The sequence below is a fragment of the Phoxinus phoxinus genome (genome assembly GCF_949152265.1).
Source record: "Phoxinus phoxinus genome assembly, chromosome: 19".
In the NCBI taxonomy this organism is placed as follows: Eukaryota; Metazoa; Chordata; class Actinopteri; order Cypriniformes; family Leuciscidae; genus Phoxinus; species Phoxinus phoxinus.
The window spans coordinates 15,665,315-15,688,143 of record NC_136894.1 but is presented as its reverse complement, the minus strand read 5'-3'; the positions used below and the strand labels follow the sequence as shown (position 1 = coordinate 15,688,143).

General features: G+C 36.6%; 1 protein-coding gene across 3 annotated transcripts; it reads right to left on the bottom strand.

The window, feature by feature from the left end:
* Positions 1-2,211: 2,211 nt before the first annotated feature.
* On the bottom strand, positions 2,212-21,420 carry zdhhc18b (zDHHC palmitoyltransferase 18b). Of its 3 annotated transcripts, none has more exons than XM_079589771.1 (10): positions 19,828-21,420; positions 17,705-17,865; positions 12,065-12,220; positions 9,779-9,916; positions 8,786-8,837; positions 7,971-8,073; positions 7,404-7,516; positions 7,176-7,272; positions 5,462-5,542; positions 2,389-3,803 (listed from the first exon to the last, which is right to left on the bottom strand). In XM_079589771.1, the coding sequence occupies exons 1-9, from the start codon at positions 20,073-20,075 to the stop codon at positions 5,501-5,503; spliced, it is 1,110 nt and encodes a 369-aa protein (XP_079445897.1). In that variant the 5' UTR covers positions 20,076-21,420; the 3' UTR covers positions 2,389-3,803; positions 5,462-5,500. The 3 variants fall into 3 exon arrangements, with proteins under 3 accessions (XP_079445895.1, XP_079445897.1, XP_079445896.1); XM_079589770.1 differs by having other exon boundaries at positions 5,466-5,542; XM_079589769.1 differs by lacking the exon at positions 5,462-5,542 and having other exon boundaries at positions 2,212-3,803; positions 19,828-20,586.
* Positions 21,421-22,829: the final 1,409 nt, after the last annotated feature.

The following is a 22,829-nucleotide window of genomic DNA, read 5'->3' as shown; positions in this document are numbered from 1 at the left end:
AGTTGTGGTCAGAATTAATGGCAACCCTGTAAATATGATCAAAAATTGCTGTAAAAAAATAAATCTGCGTTGTTTATCCTTTTGATCTTTCATAAAAAAAATAAAAAAAATAAAAATCTAACCTTTCATTACAGTAAAATAATTGAAGGGGGGGGGGGGGGGGGGTTTGGGATCACATTATGAAAAAAAATTATTCTCCAAAACACGTTGGCCACAATTATTGGCACCCCTAGATTTTTTTTACGGGTGAAGTAGCCTATATTCCCATTAATATTTAACTTTTTCTAGCACACCCGGCTGAGGAACATTACATTGTCTAGCTATGACTTCTTGTTTCACAGGAGTTTAAAGGCCAAATTCCCTTAATCATCTATTACAATGAGTAAAACCAAAGAATATAGTTCTGATGTGCATCAAAAGATTGAGCATCACAAAATAGAAAGTGGCTCTAAGAAAATAGCTAAAGAATTGACAATCCCCATTTTGACCATCAGAGCAATAATGTAGAAGTTACCAATCAACTAAAGATGTTACGAATCTGCCAGGAAGAGGACGTGTGTCTACAGTATATTGTCCTAATGCAAGGAGAGGAGGAAAGATTGAGTGGCCAAAGACTCTTCAAAGATCACAGATGGAGAATTGCAGAGATTAGTTATGTCTTGGGGTCAGAAAGCCCCCCCCCCCCAAAAAAACCTACATCACCACCTTGTTTAGGAGGGTTTCAAGAAAAATCCTCCTCGCTTGTCCAAAAACAAAGTCCAGCGTATTCAGTTGTCAGACACGACTGAAACTTCAAAAGGGACTGATTTTATGGTCACACAACCTCAACAAACCTCATTTGTTACTGAACATGGAAGGTCAGGTTGAATGCATTGCAATCAGTATTATGTCAGATGTAGAAGGTCATTCATGTATTCAACTATTAAAAAGCACAGAGAATAAATTCTGGAAGCTATAGCCTACTTGAAAACACTTTTCCCAAATGCAGTGCATATCAAATCTGTGGGTACACTGGAAAAACATGAAAACGTCTCAAATTAGTTCCAGAAGAAGGTAATAAAACATTTTAATAATTTCAAAAACTACTTTCAACTGCCAGAATGAATATTGTTGTAGTCGGCTGTTTTATTTATAAAATCCAATAATTTCATGTTGTAAAATAATATGGGACATCATTGCTGATATGAGATAAGCATAGAGAGAGGTTATAAGACATTCCAAAAGTCGCATGGATTAAACTTGGATTTCTTGCCATTCGTGTCTCATGAACCAAGTAAAATTGGATTTGGAAGGTAGGCTACTATTGACATCTAGTGGTCATGCACGGCGGTGAAGTAAAATACCAGACAGTGGGGAATTGTGAGTTTATTTCAAGAAAAGAGAGAAAACCCCTTAAAATTAAATGTTACTTAATTATTATTTCTACAGAATTCGGAAATATATTTGAACGGGTGTTGCAAATGCAAGACGCCAGATGCTGCAGTTACGCTACACCAGCAGGGGGCGAAACAGAGCCATTCTAACCAGCCGAACCTTCCTTTGTACACAACAGAACACACAAATGCACTCAACTTGACTTACTGATGAAACAAATATCGGTCTAGATTTTTAGAAACTTGCCACTATTTGATTTGACTGCCAGAAGTTAATATTTTTATTGAAATATTATTTCAATAAATATTATTTATTGTTTAAAAAACAAAGTTATTTACTTTAACCTATTTTCAAATAAACTTGCGGTGATTAAAAGTAGGCTACACTTAAAGTACAAGTAACGTAGGCCTATATGCATTGTAATTTTAACTGTAGTGTGTTAATATTGCATTTGAAGTTAATATTTCATTACTAAATTGTACCATCATTACAAATGTGTAATTAGATTTTTTTTTTAAATACATGATGGGCCTACTAGTTTCAAGAAAAATAACATTCAAGTATATTTTAGTTTGTCAAAAAAGCACTCTAAAGTACAGCTAATTGTATTTAATATACATTTAAACTATAATGCATTTTTATTTAATTGCAATTAACATGTAATTAAGTGTTCCAAAACATGATATGCTTAAGTATATGTATGCTTAGGTATATCATTTCCGTAATAAATACTCTTAAAAAAGTATGCTAAAATGCAGTAACCTAGTATTCCATTGCAGACATAAACAAAAACACTTTTGAATCCATAAATCCTAAATAAAATCTAATTAGAATTATATCCTCTCACATGGTAATAAAATAACAAGCTTCACACATATTCTGTCACTCAGAATCACACTAGAAAATGAACGTTCTGTGCAAACAATTAATTGTGCACCAAACATGTGAACTCCATGTCTGATGTGTGAGGCAGCACCGCTTTAAACACAGAAACGTATCAAAAACTCCAGGCTTGCCTGTTAGTTCTTCATATTTATTTGTGCAAATGTTGCAGAGGTCTTGAAAAACAGAGGATCAATTTCAGCATTCATAAATAACATTCAGTTTGCATATCAAGTCAAAACCTGGATAACAATAACACCCATATACCCATTTCCAATCAAACACAAAGTGTCCACACATACAGTAGCACATGAGTCAAACAATGAGTAACTAAAACATTACAGTATTGCTGCGTTGAGACTTAGTGCATTAAGACTGTCTGATTACTTATTTAAAATAGACAGCAGTGGGTCAGGAATGCAACGTGAAGAACAGCAGATGTGACGAGGTTTAGAGAGAAACACTCATATTACTTTTCAACTAGACCTTCAACACGGTGATCAGGAGACTCGGAGGCATCGTCTGATCCACATTAACAGCTACTTGTGCACACTAATACCATGTTTCAAACACAATGTTACAAAATCATGCTGAGGTCCTTTGGGAAAAATAAGAATTCAACAAGACTCAACATGATGGATGAAGAATGATTGTGAGCTATATTCTCCAGGCATGCTCGTGGAATTTATTTTATTTTATTTTTTTGCATAAAGATTGGTTTTTGCTTATTGAAGCTTGACCAATGTATCCACAATGAGAAATGGATCCCAGAGTTCATGTCCATATTGAGGACAACAGTGTTCTTGTTCCAATATCGCTGTTGTGACGAAGCTCATTTTGGAACTCACTGTTAAGAATGACCAGTTGTCTTAAAGGTTCACTTTTGAGGCCTTTGTGCTTGTCTCTATGAAAACACTGTATATGAATTACAAAGTTTCCCAGTCATCAATCTGTTAACGGAAGTCCATGCTTCACACCTGCTCTCCAGATTGCAGCGTTGATAGTATTCCTCAACAGAACAGGAAGACCATAACACTACCGTCAGTTTCCTAAAGCTGGAGGTCTTTCTGGAAACATTAGACCTGTTTTTGGAGTCCCAACTGAAGCCGCCCAACAAATTGATCAATCTATGACGACAAACTCAAATAATCCAAGAAACGCATCAATGTGCACCACGACAGGATGGTCGCAGGTTCGTGGAGTCGCATTGCTCAGCGCAGAGAACTGAATTTTGGGTCTCTGTTCTTGGAGTCTTTCCGTCTTGAACTGTGGCTGTGATGGGGTCTTGGAGAGGAGTTGGATGTCTTGTGGGTGTGATGACTGGCTTGTTTTCCCTTGGATCTGTGGTGGGAGTGATGTTTGTGAGGGGTGCTGGTGGACTGGCGTCCTGCAGTTGTCTTGGCCGGCTCCAGGGCAGGTGAAGGGGTGACCTCTGGAAGAGGCTCCAACACGGCCGGCGCCGCTTGAGGTTTGGCCTGCGGACAGGAGCTTGTGAGGAGAGGAGATCGAGAGGCCGTTTCCAGCAGACCTTTGGTACCATGCGTGCACTGTGGAGGAAGATAGGAAAGAGTGAGGGAACAATGGACTAAGCGTTATGACAAAAAAAAAAAAAAAAACAGGATTATGGGAATGGGTGTGACAGAGACAAAAAAGGAAGTAGATTCAAGTTAGAAACAGTGAAAGTAAAAGTATTTTGATGCGGTTTAAAAGAGAAACATAAATAGCTGAGCAGTAAGCAACAGTCAATCAGATATCAGCGTCTCTGTTGACTCATGCAGATGCTTCTGCTTTTGTTCTGCTATATAGAACTGTATATGATCACTTCATATACATTCTGCCAGGAGAGAACAATGGAAATTAACAGCAGCAAAAATCATGAGAATCAGAGATAAGGAGTCAAATCAGAACAGACAGACACAAAACACAGATTAAAGGGTAGGTCACAGAAAATTTTAATCTAAAATTATTTACTCGCCCTCATGTCGTTCCAAACTTATTTGACACTTATCTCCAATGCACTAAAGAAGATGCTTAGCAGAAGTTCATGCTGCTCTTAAAATAGGCGTTCCAAAAACGACAAAAAGGCCACTAGAATGCAACTAAATGCAACAAATTTGGGTAACACTACATGCAATGTGTAACAGACTCTATGAAATACTTACTACAGTAATAATAGTAAATTACTAGCAAATAACCCCAAACCAAACCATATTCCTAACCATAACTATATAGTAAGTACATTGTTCATTAATATTACTCAGTACTTAAATATACAATTACACTGTAACAAGGACACCTTTAAATAAATTGTAACCAACAGTTGTAACAATTTCAAATCAGCCATAATTTGGCACTTGCAAAAACGTAAGTGTGTGGTTTTCTACAGATATCATCTTTAGTGTGCATCAGTATCTTCTGACGCACGCAATAACAAACACAATGTGAGCCGTGGTGTCCGATTCACAGACGTGAATCTTGCGGTATGAATCATTCTCGCTCAGTCAATAAGTCACTTACCCTCACTAAACCACAATGCCGATATGACCAAACCCTAGAACCATTGTGATGTGTATTTTGAGACACTTAAATGGCAGTGATATTTACTGACTGGTTTTTCATATGACGTGTAATTAAAAATGCAAATCCACAACAGAGTTTTGTTGTAATGAATTAATAATGGAATTCTAAAAGTAATAATAATATGAACTAAAGAATTTATTTAAAAAAATGTGAATAGTAAACAGGGACTGTGAGGCTTCAACATGCATTCACTGTATGGGAAAGAACCGCTAGGACATTCTGCTTAACATCTTTTGTTATTCACAGAAGTAATTATACAGGTTTGGAACAACATGAGGGTGAGAAAATGACAATTTGTAATTTTTTAGTGAATTATCACTAGGATTTGAGTCCACAGCATGATAATACAGCTTAACAACAGACTAAGTCCAAGTCCAAAATATATTGCACACATCTATTTACGCAAACTAAACATGAAATAGTGGTTAGTGGTCAGAATGGGAGGAGGAAGAGCAGTGCTGATTGTGTGCTGATGCTGGAAAACATCAGACCAGACGCCGTGCATCAGCACTAGAAGCTCTGCCAGCAGCAGTAATGCAGCATGCAGGCCAAAAGCATGTGGAGCCAATGTGACGCCACCTACAGGAATCTATGAATGTGCCCAAAACACCCGCCTGAGTCTTACCAACCTCCCTACAATCCCCTACTTCTGCCCACTGAACCATCAGCTGGCACAAGACAGGGCGAAATCCAGGCAATCTTTTTCCTAAACACACACACACACACAGGACAAGGGTTAATGTACTAAGACCGGAAAGTGTAACATCACTAATGTGCACTAATGCATCGGAACATGCCAGGAAAACCACACAACAGTCAGTGTGCCGTAAACAAACAACTCACCCTACATAATTAAATCATGGCAGAAACAACAAATGTACATGCAGGACAGGAATTCTGTGGTTTAGTTTGAAAAAAATATTTATTTACATTAAAAGGCATTTTTATACAAGCACAAATATGTTGAAAAAGTACAAAAATGTCAGGAATGATCATTAAAAAAAAAACGAAATCAGGGATTTAAACCCATGCTGTCATAATACATAAAATCCCATAGGGAAATGTCCATGAGACATGCAAACCGTTTCACAACGTAAACACGCACACACACACACAAACACAATAAGGCAAGTATGAGTAAAGCTACACTACTCCCACTACTGTTATTAACAGTGAACAGTGCATCAGTGAAGAGATGCATTAGCACCTTATTCATTTTATCAGTTTTATTCTGCAAATCAAACTGTTACTTTCCAAAGTTGAATGGAAGTCATGTTTAGATATTTTACTTTAGATTTCACAGAATACACGATGACATGGACCTTTCTGCCCCAAGTTACAACCGGAGAAATGTTCACAAACAATAGCGCTGTTTGTTTGTTCACTGATGTGATGAGGCACTTTTGGATGATGATGAGGTTAACATCCGAGTATAAAACAACACATTACTAGTGGAGAAAAACAAACAACTTCAAGGCACATTCAAGTTGATAAAAACCCACTATAAAACTACAAAAACCAAAACAAAAAACGTTGTTTGTTTGCTTAAAGCAACCTAAATTATACAAACAACTTAAAAAGCCCAAGTTGTTTGTATATGCTCAGATTATAATAAAAACAACTTGAGTTACACAAACCTTAATAAATAAAGGAAAAATAAACAAAAAAAAATGTTGACAGTTTGTTTATATCTGATGTTTTTCCAAGAGCATGATTGAGTGTCGTAATCTTACAGATCTGTGAGTAGCACAAAGGTCTTTGAACCTTCAAATAAAGCGCTTTAAAAGCAAACACCACAATCACATGAAACTACAGCGTCTTTCCTGCTCACTAACTCAGAATTCTACCTAGTGTTACAGGAAGACAGAAGTTTCGTTTCCTCTTTCTGTAAATGTGCAACATGAAGCATGTCAGCTACACCCATTCCTTTGTAAACCATCTACACTCCAACCCACTGAACTACGAAGGAGCTAAACCATAGAGAATGAGTCGAGAGTTTGAAAGGGAAATAAATGTTTATAAAGTAAACACAAATCTCATCTATCTGACTTTGACCAAGGCAGCACAGCCGTAACGCCTCTACTCAACACCAAACAAATCTGAGACCGCTGCACTTGGCGGCAGCCCAGCGACCCGAACGCTGTCTGACATCTAAATGAAGGGTGCGGCCCATGCCAAAACGCATCAAACAACACCGCAAGAAGGGGGGATGCTCGGTTTGGCACAGACACAAGTAGTCAGGCGGTCGAGTGGTTCTGTATGGAGATGGCAGGTTGCTGTAGGGTTACGACCGGGGGTGGAGGAGGAGGAGGTCGGCCTGAGGTGACTGCACGTCCTACCATGTTTATGTCGTTTTTAGCAGCTGGAAGTTTGACTTCCACCGGACTGGTCTGGACGGAGTCATCGGAGGGCACAAAACCTCGCCTGTCAATCAAACTGACAAGACGAGAGGGGAAGAATGGGAATCACAATAAAGCCGCAGTAATAAATACAGGCTTTAACTGGCCCATTTCAGCCTGCTAGGGCAAATACGTTTACCTTAACCTACTGATCTACACACGTCTCACCTGGGCGGCATGGGTCCACAGAGCACAGAACAGCAGTTTTTGATCATACTGTTGTAGCTGTACGGATTTCCAACGTCCTCGTTTCCACTTTTCCCTGACCAGGAACCTTTTATCTGTAAATGGAAGAAAAGAAAAAAATACAGCAACACTTAAAAAGTACTTATTCTATGTATTTCAACTGCATATAAAGTTTCCTTCAATTTCCAATTCATTTGGATGATACAGGTTTAACACAAACGGTGTTTGTAATGCCTATTTGTCAGTCATGCAAAAAATAAAACACGTAAGATTTCTCTAATAGCACTAAGGAACTAAATTTGTTTTAAATAACCAGGTTTATATATTTATCAATAATATTCACCAGTCAACTTTTCAAACTGGATGGCCAAACGGAGGGGAAAAACAAAGAAACTGCCGTTCTGTCAGTTCTGCCCAACACGCGGTAAGAAAGCGGTTGCCATAATGTGTTCCATTTTTACCATAATGCTGTTCTAAGAGTAGACAAAGTGCGATACAATTTCCAGTGATAAAAATACATCTCTTAGGCCATGAAAGAAAAACACTCACATCCTCATTGGTAGTAAGATTCGCAGCCACCAGGTATGTATGGAAGCCTGAGAGGCCCAAAATGGACCATACAGAAAAGAAGCAAACCACTAACTCAAGAGCAGTGGACAGACGTCAAGGAAGGCTTCAGAATTTGAATGAATAAAGAAATACAAATTAACACAATACATGAATATTCTGGGTTAATTACAGCTGGACCAACAGCATCTGTGGCTATAACTTTGACTAGTCACTCTTATAATGGAAGTCTATGGGGGCAAGTATAATAAAAAAAAAAGAGGGGACAGATTTGTACAATCTGGTCACAATTTACACAAATCAGGGAATGATTTCGTAAAACATGGCCATGGTTCACCTAAAACAAAGGGAACAAATTAATTAGTCTTGGGAGCGATTTTACGAACACGAAAGAACAAATGAATACAACATGGCCGCAAATTAAGTCGTGGAAACTAATTATTAATTTGTAGCCAAGATATCTGTATTTTGTTTAAAAACTGAAATGTGATATTTTAGGGACTGAACAAATCACTCAAATTCAAACCGCAGAAAAAAGTGTCCAACGTAAAAGTTTTTTACTACCACACAGATACTATCAAAGCACTGTATTTTAACATTTATTCCAGTGCAATGTCTTACCTTATAGATTTCCATTGTACGTGCATTACTACAGATTCGATTTTGAGGGACAAGTTGAAACTATTTTTGGCGTCTCAGATGCTGTTCATAAAGCTTCACTTATATTAACCCAAACCATTCCTTTATTGGAATCAAATAATTTCATCTGAAATCAGACATCAAAAATGAAAGGATATCTGGCAGGACTCGCTTGGAGAGCAAAAACCAACCCATTTCCTCCTTGTGACCCTATAAAAGAGAACATTAGTCAATAAAAGTTGATATCAGATCATAAGCCATTCAAGCCCAATAAGAGATACACATTGCCTCTTACAGGCTCATTTGACAACTGTGTTTGACTTTACAAATGCAGCATAGTGCAACCAAACTAAGTTTTTAAAAAGAGCTGATGTAAATCACAACACTACCAGTCAAATGTCAGGACACATTTGGTTACACTATTTTAAGGTGTCCTTGTTAACTATACATTTAAGTACTGAGTAATATTAATTAACAACATGTACTACTTACAATAGGCTTATGTCTAGGAGTAGGGTTTGGTTTAGTTGCATGTAATTATGCATAATTTACTGTTACTGTATAGTAAGTATATGTAACTTGTAACAAAGACACTGTAAAATAAAATAAAAAATAAAAACTGGAAATTATTTTTAGCAGTTTAAATTTTGCAAAAAGTATTTATATAGTGTGTATGACACTTATGCTAATCAAGGCTGTATGCATTTGATCAAAAATACAGTAAAAACAGTAATATTGTGAAATATTATAATAGGATAGTTTTCCATTTAAAAAAAAAAGTTTAAAAAAAAAAAGTACTTTTTTAAAGTAATTTATTTCATTGATGGCTAAGCTGAATTTTCAGCATCCTTACTCCAGTCTTCAGTGTCACATGATCCTTCGCAAATCATTCTAATATGATTTGCTGTTCAAGATACATTTCTTATTATCATCAATGTTCAAAACAGTCATATTTTTGTGGAAACTGTGATTCATTCATGCATGTGGATGTGTAAAATAAAAGCATTAGAAAGAAATACCTAGTCTGGTTACAAATCCGTTTACACAAGAGAAAATAATCTGCTCAATTCACACACGACTCACTGTTCCATATATTTGCTCAAGCTCAAAGACACAGAAACAGTTGGCAAGTTAAATGATATGACACATACTTAGAGCCAGGTGTGTGGTTACACAACCGAAGATGAAGGCCGTGAGGAAAGAGAGCGAGACGACAAAGGTGTAGAAGAAGCGGTAGTTTCGTTTCCCCACACAGTTCCCGACCCAAGGGCAATGATGATCGAAGCGCTCTATCAAAGACACAAGACAGCAGGGCGTCACAAGGTTCTTGATTTATTACAGCAGTAATTAAAAAGTCTGCTGGCTTAAGAACAAATGAGAACTTGAGAGATTGAACCAAAATACAAACTGGTTCAAACCGGCTTGCATAAACCTATCACTATTAACAACACTGCTTCATCTTAGAAAAACAACATCCCACGTGGATTCACAAGCAGAATAGTGTGAAACTGCAAACAGAAAAAAATATATTGGCATTTAATACTGAATGTTACTAGATTACATTTTATGAAGACATTATGAGTGGTGTTTGTCAGAAAAAAATAGAGAGCAACAGAGAAGTAAAAAATTTAATTAATTTTCTTCCTAGGGGAACTGATTCGATTTTGGAATTGATGCGTTTATCAGCTGAATTCCTAGTGAAAAACTACATTACCCATGATTCTGCAAAAAAAAAAAAAAAAAAAAAAAAAAAAAAAAAACGATAACAATCGTGTGCCGAGCAAATTGAGACAAAATTATACTTTAGTGGCCACCCACTCCTATAAAGCTCTGCAAATTACATAATGGATTATGTCTTACGGAGGCTCTCGAACTAAAGAATTTAAGTAGTCATACATATGCACATTTTGAAACTAAATTAAAATGTTTCTATATACATAATATATATTTCTGCATACCGTAGTTTTTTTTTTTAATTGACATTCGCAATGCTTCATGGGATGTAGTTCTTTCCCTCATTAAAGCAGTTAAGCACACAGTATTGTACCCATCTTTGTCCAATTTTTAAAAATTTGGTAAGTTTGGTTCATCGCTTATTACAATTTAACAAAGAATTCTTATCGCAAACATGAATGGGGAAAATAAATATAAATACTTAAGAAAAAAATTTATTGTGATTTTTATGAAGAAAAAAAAGAGAATTTTCTATGTACATTTCTGAATGCATTGTCTGTAAAGCTGCTTTGAAACAATATGTATTGTGAAAAGCACTATACAAATAAATTTGAATTGAATTGAATATTTTTAATATTCTGTGTGGGCCACTGAGTGAGTTCACATAGTATAATAGCGCAGCGCTTCAGGGTTGTACGTCAGAACGTAGGATTACTATTGGCCAGCATCACACACATGCCTACGTTCTGACGTACAACCCAGAAGTGCTGCTACACGACGAGGCGAAATCACGTCCACTGCGCCACGTTAAATGCGTCTATCGCGCCACTGGACCTCTACACGCGTGTAAACGCGTCTTTACACTGACTTAACATAAAAATCACTCGCTCCAGACGCTCTATTTGCATTTGGTGTGAACGCAGCATAAGCGTTCAGTGAAGTGTCATTGATGTACATTTACAACATGTTTTTGAAGCGCTGATCATTGTAGCCAATGAATCATCGAAGGTACATTGGTCAATAAAGTGAGATTAAATGCATAAAAAAATATTTTTTATTTAACATATTTACTTATTGGACGTTTGCACAATATTCTCATTCTGCATTTCACTGATTTTATTCATTTTGAGGAATATTGAATTTTTTTTTTTGTGCAAGTGAGATGAGAAAATGCTCACATTTAGTCTAGAACTACAAAAAAACACACACACACACACACACACACACACACACACACACACACACACACACACACACACACACACACACACACACACACACACACACACACACACACACACACACACACACACACACACACACACACACACACACACACACACACACACACACACACACACACACACACACACACACACACACACACACACACACACACACACACACACACACACACACACACACACACACACACACACACACACACACACACACACACACACACACACACACACACACACACACACACACACACACACACACACACACACACACACACACACACACACACACACACACACACACACACACACACACACACACACCTCAACATGAGGACAGGAGAGCTGTCAGTCAATAAATGGGAAAACATTGCCATGACGACAAATTGCTGAATATAACATAAGTATAAGCAATAGTAAAATGACTAGATTAGCAAACGTCGCTATTAAATAAAAAACAGCCCCAGATTTGTTGGACCAAGCCAAATAAAGCTGGATCTCACTTTTGTCTGCAACACTCACCCACACAGTTGTCACACAGGCTGCAGTGGGAGGTGCGCGGTGGGCGGAAGATCTTGCAGGTGAAGCAGTACTTGAGTTTAACCACCTGCTGATTGATGATGACCTCCTTAGTGCGTGGAGGGGGGCGGTAGGATGAAGACGAGCCTGTTGGGTTGTCTGAGAGAGTGAGAGAGAGTGAGAGAGAGAGAGAGAGAGGTGAAACGTTAAAGAAAACAACATAACTATGCAGTTAGGATCATTTTGATTTTTAAAAGCTCTTATTGAACAGAGTTTCTAAAATGTGGCTCTAAATAGCTAAAACTTCCTGTTCATTGGAACAACTAGACGAAGACTTCCTGTTTATTGGAACAACTAGACGAACAGAATAAGGTTAAAGGAGAAGCACAAAAAAAGAAAAAAAGAAAACTTTGCTTTTGTTGCAAGCTTGAAAAAAAAAACTCCATTGTGTAATCAATATAGTAATACATTATTAAAGGTGCTTTTTTTACTGCTTTAATGCAAACAAAAATACATTGATAACATTAAGCAAAACCACAATCGAAAAAGCTCTGTTTCAGAAAAAAAGACTTTTGCCGTTTGTCGTTGTATTCCTCTCCGTAAATCACATTAGGTAAAAGCAATTTTGCACACAGTCCTATTCGGTTTCATACTGTCCGAACTAATTTGGTCGCTTATTTTATTGTAATATTTATATATGATAATATTTTCCCCAACCAATTCATCTAACCAAAGGCACACAATTATTCTTACACTAAAATGTAATCCAACATGTAAATGAAACAATAGTGTAACAAAAGATACGGAACTTGTTTTTCAACAGAAAAGCATTGCAGTTTAATGCTAGCTTTTTTAGCTTAAAAACATGACGCATGGAAGGGAAGAAAAAAACAAGAAGTCTAGAGATGAGGTTTTTGTTAACTAATTTTAACTTAAGCAATAAGCATACTTTTTTTATGGCTTTTCATACGCAAGAAGCTCCAAAAGACAAGGGCAACAGTGTCTAATGCATCTAATGCATACTCTAATCTGTAATTTTCTGTTTCCAATTCAGTCAATCACATCATAAACTATACCACAGTATTAGATCCTCAAACTTGACTGAAGTTCTGCCACTTGGATTTTAAATTCAGCACAGAATTACTGTTGAAAATGAAATGACATTTTGCAAACGGTAAATTTACAGGTCAGAAATAAATGGTTCAAAGATGTAAAACAACATTTATTATTACTCCAACTAACAAAATAAGCTTTTTTTCCAGTTAAGGACAGAAGGGAGAATAAATACAGGCTATACACACACACACACACACACACAAAAAAACGCTGTTACAGGTCAGAGAGTCATCATGCAATGTTCCATTTCTCAGTTCCTCACAAACGGTTCAACCTGAGCAGCTCGAACAGAGCAGAAATTATATTTTATTATTAATAAAAGTCATATCCAGAGACTGTTTCAGTTCTCTAACTGGCAGGTTATCTGTTTGGAGGACAATAATAAATGAATCTGCATGGATGAGTAAGGTCACATTTCATTGCAACAATCAGACAAGAGTGTGCTAGTGCTGAGCGGGTGAAGATATTTCAAGGCCTGCGGGAGTGTGTGTTCCAGATGACAATCATCCTGTCATGTGACAGTCCTGTCAGTGTCATCCTCTGTAATTTGTATGGCAGAATGTCCTCTATACTTCTCAAACAGGGGTTTTATAGAATTGATTTTCCAAATGTTTTAAGACATATCAGATTTGCAAATTTGACAAACATTTGGCAAAGAAGGTCCATTGTCTTATTAATAACGCATGAAGCACCACTTAATAAGAGGTCAATATATCAAACTGGGCCCCTTTTATATTGATCACAGTTCGGGATTTTAGTGTTAAGAGCGCACAAAGTGAGGGGGCAAATGGTGATGGGGTGTTGGTTCAACTTTTTTATTCACTTTGTTTTGCAGACGGAAAAAAATAACTGCAGTGGCAGACATTGACATCTCATATTAAAAATAACATTCAATCAAAATATTAAATATTCAATCATTAATCATTTCAATCAACAGACAAAAAAAACTGCACCTGTTTCTGAATATTGATTGATCTAAATAGTGTGCCACTTATTCAGAAACAGGTGCGAATAATAAAATAGATGGGGGGGGGGGGGGGGGGGGAGACGACGAAGCTAGTAAATCAATTATTTTATATACAGTTTAATAACATAGTTTTATAGACCATTTTGCAAGATGTAAACACTGGTCCAGAAACACTTCCTGTTTCAGTTTGTAACTGGTTTCTTTATTTCACATGTAAAGAAAACATCTTAAAGATGTTTGTTTAACTTTCTGATTCAGTTTTATATGTTCTGTTGGTTGTATTTTTTCCCGACGCTTATGTAGTGTTAAAAAACTGAAACAGGGAGTGCTTCTGGACCAGTGTTGTTTACATCTTGCAAAATGGTCTTATAAATGGGGTGTCTGTCAACTGAAGGCATGCCATCAGAGTCTCCTGTGTTGGCAGCTCCATAAAATAGCCTATACTGAAAGCGCTGTAGTTGCTGTACCCAACAATGCTAAACATATGATATAGTTAAATACACAAATAGCATCAAGTTATCTCAAGCTTCTGTTTCTGAACAAATAAAGCAGTAATTGATGTCATAAATACATGATTACATTTTTTTTTAATTGTCAGAATCTATCGTACACAACGGAAAAAATTAAAATTAAAAATTGGAAACACGATTACCTAATTATTAAGGCTATAATTTAAGGAATAAATAATCAAAGTAATTGTATATATATATATACAGTTAATTAATATGTAATGTCATTTTATTTCAAACAAAATTAGAAAAAAAATAAAAGGTGAGCTCTAAAATAAATTTAGAATCATAAACTGAAGCTAACTGAAAGCATGCCGAAGGCTCTGCTGCGGTTGACCATTTAAAAAAAGTGCAATAGCTAAACAAATATCATGTTTAAGTTACAAATGCATTGGTATCCGCGATTTTTTTTTGTTTTCAAAGATTATTAGCACAAACTTAACACTACTCCGTTCTTTAATTTCGCTCTGGAACCTGGCTGAACGAAAAAATATTTTTGCTAAGAACGAACTGAAATGAAAATTCGTTTTTAATACATGATATTGACAGCCTACACATCCATCCACTCCCCATCTCGTACTTCTGAGTGGGAGGTCTTCCCAGGACAGTACTGCTGTGCCGAGCTCACAAACTAAAAACAGGGTGCCCACTCCTTGGGCTGGGTGGGGTGGTCGAGCAGAGGTGAGGGGGCACAGTGACCAAGGTGGCCAGGCCGAGGCCCTGACGGTGACTGCATTTTGCCCACGGAATTTCGGCACCCTTTTACAACTTTACTTTTCTAATAATAAAAAATAAAGATTTTGAGTATAGTATATTGCAGGTTTCGATGTCATATGATACGGTCACATTAGCTGAATTACACTATTGAAACTATCATGTCAATCGTGTAGCGAAGTATGAAGGACAAGGTCACATAAAAGTCACTTTCAAACCAAGCAGCTTTCTGTTGGTCAATGCAGTGATGCATGAAACCAACTTGAACCTGATGGGAAATCTTTCACCCTCACGCAAAATTCCTGATAGCGTGGATTCTTATTGAAATTACTTGATTTTGTCCGCAAAAATTTGCCAAACAACCAACGGTAAACACAACCACAGACACGTGTGAGATACTGTAACTAACAATAACTCAGTTTCTGTTCAGATTTTTCATTTACTTATTTTATTTTGTTCATAAGAATGTTTTCAAATCAATAGTTTTGTAGTTGAAATTTTAGAATTACATTATGACTGCCTCTTTCTTACTATTACTGATTAACTGCATTTGCGCTGCCATCGACCCATCGACTCAGTTGTCATGTGTAGGTATGAAATCAACTCAGAAACAGAAGGCCTATCTTTAACTTAACACTATCATTTCTGTTACAATAATTCAAATGATCACTGAATGATCACAGAAGTACTCTGATAAAGGTGTACAGTTTGGATATAAACACTGATGTCTACAGTAGTGATCAAAAGTAAATTACCTTTTGAAAGTGATACAATCTTTATTTGAAGTGTCATGTTAATGACATCGTTGCACCAGTAAGTGGCATTACTAAATAAAATGCATATGTCATTGAATCATTCAAGAGATTCGTTAAAAAAAAATGGTGATTCATTCAGTTATGAAACAAGAAGTGCATCTCATTCAGCTCCCTAGATCAGTAGTCAGGGCATTGATGAAGGAGTCGGCCATTTTAAGTCCCACAATGCAGCATAAAAACCAGAAAGCATTGATGCTCACTATGTTGCCTTAGCAGATGTTCTGAAGCACGAAACATAAATACGTTAGCCAACTCACTACACATAATGACAACACGCGACAGAATACAAACCATTATGCAATTATATTTCAGCATAAACATACGGTGCTAGACAGGCAATGATCAATCTAGCTAACATTTAGAATTTATTTACGGCTGAAATGTTGTACATGTATATAACAAGCAAAGTATTTATCAATGTACTTCAAATAACATCTCAGAAAGATATCAGTCCTGCTGTTGTTCATAAATACAAGTAGTGTTGTTGCACATGCACAATGAGGACGTTGCCATGTCGCCAGAAATAGTCATCAATGTCACAATGTGTAGTGAGGCAGGGTCCTTACCAGTGCCCGAATTAGTGTACACAATGTACTGATTCGCGACCCTTATGAGCGAGTCATTGAATCATTAATTTAAACCAATTATTTTTAAGTAATTCAAATTAACTTTTGAATGGACTGCAGCAATAGTGTACATTAACTGAACATTGTGTCAGAACCTCTAGTAAACTACATTTTATTTTATTTAGTTGTCTATTCAGAATCGTGGTCTCAACTTAAAAACAAAAACATGATCCTCAATGTATCCACAATCATGCAGCTCTACTACTTAATACACACATGAATGTGGAGGACGTAATACATTTGTCAAAATGTAGCAGCAACTGAGCACACTGCACCGGCACTCTATCCCAAAATGCAATGCCCTAGACTTGCCCTCACATTTCCACAATAATGACTGAAACAGAAACAACATCAGACGTCTCTTTCTTAACTCATTAAATAATCAACTGTCAAAAGATATTTTAGACAAACTTGGATAATAAATGCTAAATAATTAAATAGATAACTGAACAACACTCGCTGAATTACACTGTGAATTAATAAATTAATATGAGTGTTGCAGATGAGTTTTTTTTTTGTTTTTTTTAAATGCATCATTGCATTGTGCAAGGGTTTTCAAATTGGAGTGCATGGACCCTCAGGGGGTCGCATTTATTAAATAAATTGATTAAAATACATTTTAATTTGTAAACAAAATAAACTAAATATTTTCACATTTATTTTACACATTTATAACAGCACAGACAGTATAATATAAATTGGGTCTTTAGACATGAAAATAGCTGATTTATACATTTTAGGATTGGTGTCCCTCACACAAAGATGATCAATTTTGGGCATAGTGCACACATTAAGTTTCACAAACTAGATTAAACTAAATCTAGTGTGCCATATACAGCCTACACTCTATCCTTTCTGAACATAACATGGACACGTGGAGATGTGTGCTCCCTCACCGATCTGTTTCTCAATGTCTGCGGCCTCCTCTGGTGTTGCCCGGGGCAGAATCCCCGGATCCGTGAAGCTGGTCTGGAAGAGAGAGATGACCACAAACACAAAAAGGACCCCTCCGATGGCCGGGATGCAGCTGGTGAGGTGCTTCACCAGGAACGGGCAGCTGTAACCACAGAACGGCTCAATTAGGAAAACATTGATTTCGGAACAAGGAAGCTTTAAAATACAGTGCTCCATTAAACGGTTCCATTCCCTGCAGCTCTGCGGATCCCAAATCCAATACCTAATGCTAAACCAATGCACTATAAAGAGAACGAGAGACAGCGGTGGTTGTGTAAGAGGACCCAAACAAGAACTGATGTCTAAAGTGTTGCAGTACATTGAAAATAAAGAACATAATCCTAATGTAACATGGATATTTGATCTACAGAATCAAAATTAATCTCCACATAATGTGCTGTATCCACAAGGAATTGCTTTAAAATGAGGGGTATGATTAACACTAAAATTAAATGAGCCACTTTTAAGTAACCATACATCATTAATTAAGTCCCTAAAAGTGGCCTCAATACAAATATGGTCTCGAGAGAGACAGTACATTTCACATGCAGATTTATAGAACATTTTATACTAAATCAGAATAGGCAAGTTTGTTTTCAGTTTGTAGCAATCGTCTTGCTCACAAATAAAGCTATTTTCTAATATTATTGCCCTGGAAAAGAGACATGTTTGACCAGTTGATATTTGCCATATGCACACTTTGCAAAGTATTATCAGGACTAATATCAAGTCTACTGAAAAGGCACTACCGGTAGTCGGTTCTCTGATTTGCAACAGAAGAATTCGCAGGTTAAATAAACGTATTTTAATAACATTGTCATAATTTATATATATATATATATATATATATATATATATATATATATATATATATATATATATATATATATATATATATATATAGTTAAACAATTAGACAATATATCTGTAACCATTTATATTACAAGCTAGTATTATTCAGAATTATTGCTACTAACACTAACACTTCTATAAAAAAAATAGCATAGTGGTCCTTATTTTGTATTGCAGTAGTTTAATGATCTGATTATTATGAATAAAACTAATTTATAAACAGAGAATTTAAAACAATATGTATAGATTTAAAAAAAAAAAACATTGGATGATTTCCATTGCAGGTCCTTTAACAGGGTACATTGTCACATAGTTTGTATACATAATGATGACATTAAATAAAAATCGTTTCTGATCATTTTAAAAACATGCATAATGCCAATTATATTTTATTGTTGTAGTCAAATAATAATTTAGTTATAATAAATTAAATAAATGAGGTACTGCATAGAGGTAAACAGGCAGTTACAAATTAAATATTGATTTAAAAAACAATATCAGATTCAGTCCAATGCTGATTCTATAAAAGGGCACATTGTCACATAAACGGGGCAAGTTGTCACATTGGAAACCTACTGTTTGTTAACTCCATAATTACTTTTTTTTTGTATTAAATGCTGATTAAGTGTGACAAACTGTGCCCAATCTGACATTTATGGGAAAAAAAACTTGTCTTATGAACAGTAGCTACAATCTTGCAGCAAAAAAATAAATAAAAAATCCTTCATTATGACCCTTGACATAAGGGATAGTTTAGCCTATTTTAAAATGTAATAAATTTGAAAATTATCCTTCAGAAATTATTCTAATATGCTGATCAAGAAATGCTGCTTAATTTTTATAGAAATCATTTTTATTTTAGGCATACCATATGATCCACAGAACGATGAGATTCTCATTTTTTAAGAGTGATCTTTGAATGTGTCAGCGTAGCTTTATTTCACAAAAACATCCTAATTAAGACTTGAAGCAAGTGTTTGAGACCAACATACAAAACCACTGGTAACAAGTTAGAGTAAAAACAGACATTGATGTAATCGTACTTTTCTCTCCAAACCCTGAACGGCTGAACCTGTGACATCTTCACCACGATCTCCTCTAGGCCTATTGCTGTGTTCTTCATACTTTATTCAACACAGCATTACTTGCTTAGATGTTCTATCAACAAGCCAGCTAAGTGACCATGCGGTCTAGCAGCCAAAGGCATACTCACTCGAAGACGAAGAAGAGTCCGCTGGTGAGCAAGATGAGTCCCAGTGTGAGCGGCAACACGCCGCTCTGACGCGCCACGATGATGCGACCGTCACAGTAGAAGCGGTTCTTCCCGGGAAACACCTCCCATTTTCTCCGGGCTCGTTTGGGCTTGAGGTCGTGCTCGGGCAGAGGTCGCGGTGGAGGCGTCGGGGTCGGGGTCGCGAGTGCCTGAGGATCTATTTGCTGATATTCGCGGTTTTTCATCATTCACGGCGGTGAAATCGCGCTCAGTGTCCATCAAACATCAGCTGCTGCGCGATACGAGCGTATAGATGTCGTTTAATAGTGTCATTACCCAAACACGGCACGCACACATGCCAACCGCGTCTCGCTTTATTGGCAAACAGATCGCGAAACGCGCGACGGATTTACCAGCATGTGACGTAACGCGATATGCAGCGGCGACGTCACAAACGCGTCCTAGCTACATGGTTCGATTATAAACCAGCGGCTTCAGTTTGTTTTTAACGCAAACGCACGCTTCACCTTCCGCTCCGGTTCCGCTTTCATTCTCCTGTGAATGATGGACGCCGAATGAGGGTCGGTTAGGTATTTACATTTAGAGCACAATATGATCTGCTGGCTGCTGCACAGATTTATCCCGCCGCACAGATGATGTGGATGGCACGCAGGATGTGACGCTACAGTCCTCAGATGCTCTTCACACAGCAGGCTGCGTAATAGATGCTCATCATGGGCTATGGCATAATCTTTTGAAAGCTCTTTGAGTATTACACGTTGGTGTTTATGTTTTGAAAGCTCTTCGTTACTTACTACACATTGATGGTGTCTATATTTTGAAAGCTCTTCGTGTATTAGGCCTACACGTTGATGGTCTGTCTATCTATCTATCTATCTATCTATCTATCTATCTATCTATCTATCTATCTATCTATCTATCTATCTATCTATCTATCTATCTATCTATCTATCTATCTATCTATCTAGTTCTCTGAGGTCTTGTAGCCTAATAAGAATGCAATATATATTTTTTTCTCAGTAATAAAAATAAAGAATATTACAAGCAGTAGAACAAAGAAAATTGTACAAATGTTATGCTTTTTAATTCTTCATTTTAACCCTTTGGAGAAAATAATATACAACATCATACAAACATGAATAATACAATGGAAAAATAATTTGCAGAACAAACACATGTTTTTCAACAGTTGCATGATTATGCAACTACAGACACTTTTCCATGACACTTTTCTAGGAAATAAACAGATTATACTGATGGAATAATAATCAAATCAAATATTAAATCCAAGTGCAGTTTTTATTGAACAGAACAGATACATAATAAAATATTAAAGTTTTCTTTGGATTTTGTTGGATCATACTTTGTTTGGATGGAGCGAAAATGTTTGCTGATAATGATGAGACAGAAAATTGCTCTTTCTCTAGACTAGCTTGACGATCGGTCAATGATGACTGATGAGTTTACATGGCATTCAAACAGGTTGTATCACGCTGGAGACATTTGTGCACTTCTTCTATTATTTATAAGAAAAATACTTTACACCTGAATGCTAATTGGAAAATCTCTGACATTCTAAAAAAGAACGAAAGAAAAAAATACCCTCATCCAGTAATCACAACTAGGCCTACACTGTGTAAAAATAAATAAATAAAATGTTGGTTTAACTTTGAAAAAGTAACCTGATTGTCATAATTTTGAGTTAATTGAAATGAAACATTTGAGTTAATACACAATGGAGATTGGTTTAATCAACATAAACTCAAAATATTGTTATCGGAACCACATTGGATTTGAAAAAATAAAAATAGTTTTTTTTTTTTTTTTACAGTGTACAGTCTAGTCCACGTTGATCAGCGCTAAGAAAAGTAACAGCTACTACGTGACAAGGGTAAAGAGAGCATTGACGTCATTTCCCGCCGGAACACACTCCCTCAGCCGGACTGAGTGGCAGAGCATCCTGCTGCATGCATGACTCGATTTCATAGGGGAACAGCGAGAACAAGAGTAAAACAAACGATTATCTTCTTAAATTAAAGCAAGTTGGCCTCGACACCGTTCCTTACTACTTACAAAAGAACCAGTGTCCCATGGATCTTGGCACGTGTTCAGAAATCGACTATGTATGCGTCTACATTTTGACGCGGGGGAAATGCATAAAGCAAAGCCGAACGTTTTGTGCTACACAGTATTATACAATATAGGTAGATCTAAATCCGGATGATCAATTATATATAATTATTAGACATTGTCAAATCGCCCAGCCCAACATGTTAAATAACTAACGTCACAATGTTTCGGGTATAATTCTGCCCAAAAAAAAAAAAAAAAACGTTTCGCTGTCGGGATTCCAGCGGTTTCTGCGAATTGCAACGATCCATCTGCTTCTCTTTTCTGTAGCTTTCGGCAGTGTGTAAAAAGATAGCTACGACGATTTAAACGGTTGCACTCATCCCTGCCCGGCTTTTAATCAATCGGCATTGCTTAAAAAAAGTATTTGTGAAGTAGTTATCTGCTTAAACGCTAGATGGAGCTGTGGGATTAACCTTGTGCTCTGATATTTCTATGGAGATGTGTAACCACGTGTTCATTGCTAGCATGAGGCATACAATATATCATGTAATCCCTGTATGTTTTACCAGAAAAAAAAACGTATAAAATACAACTTTTGAAACAAAATCAAAACGAGTTCTTAATTTATGCATCCATTTCATAGCTATCATTTTGATTGTATGTTATTTGAGAGGGATTGATAAAATATATTGCTTTTAAAGTGCTCGTTACTCATAAAAACAGGGCTACATTGGGTATTGCACTTTGTGTATGCATAACTCCGCATTGCAATGCGCTCGACCTGACCTTCACTTTCCAGCGTAATGAAGGACATTTACAGCTGCAACCTTAACATCTCTGATTCTTTATTTGATTGGATGACTGATGTTATTGTATTTGTTTTTACACAATTTTATTAAAATGCAAAC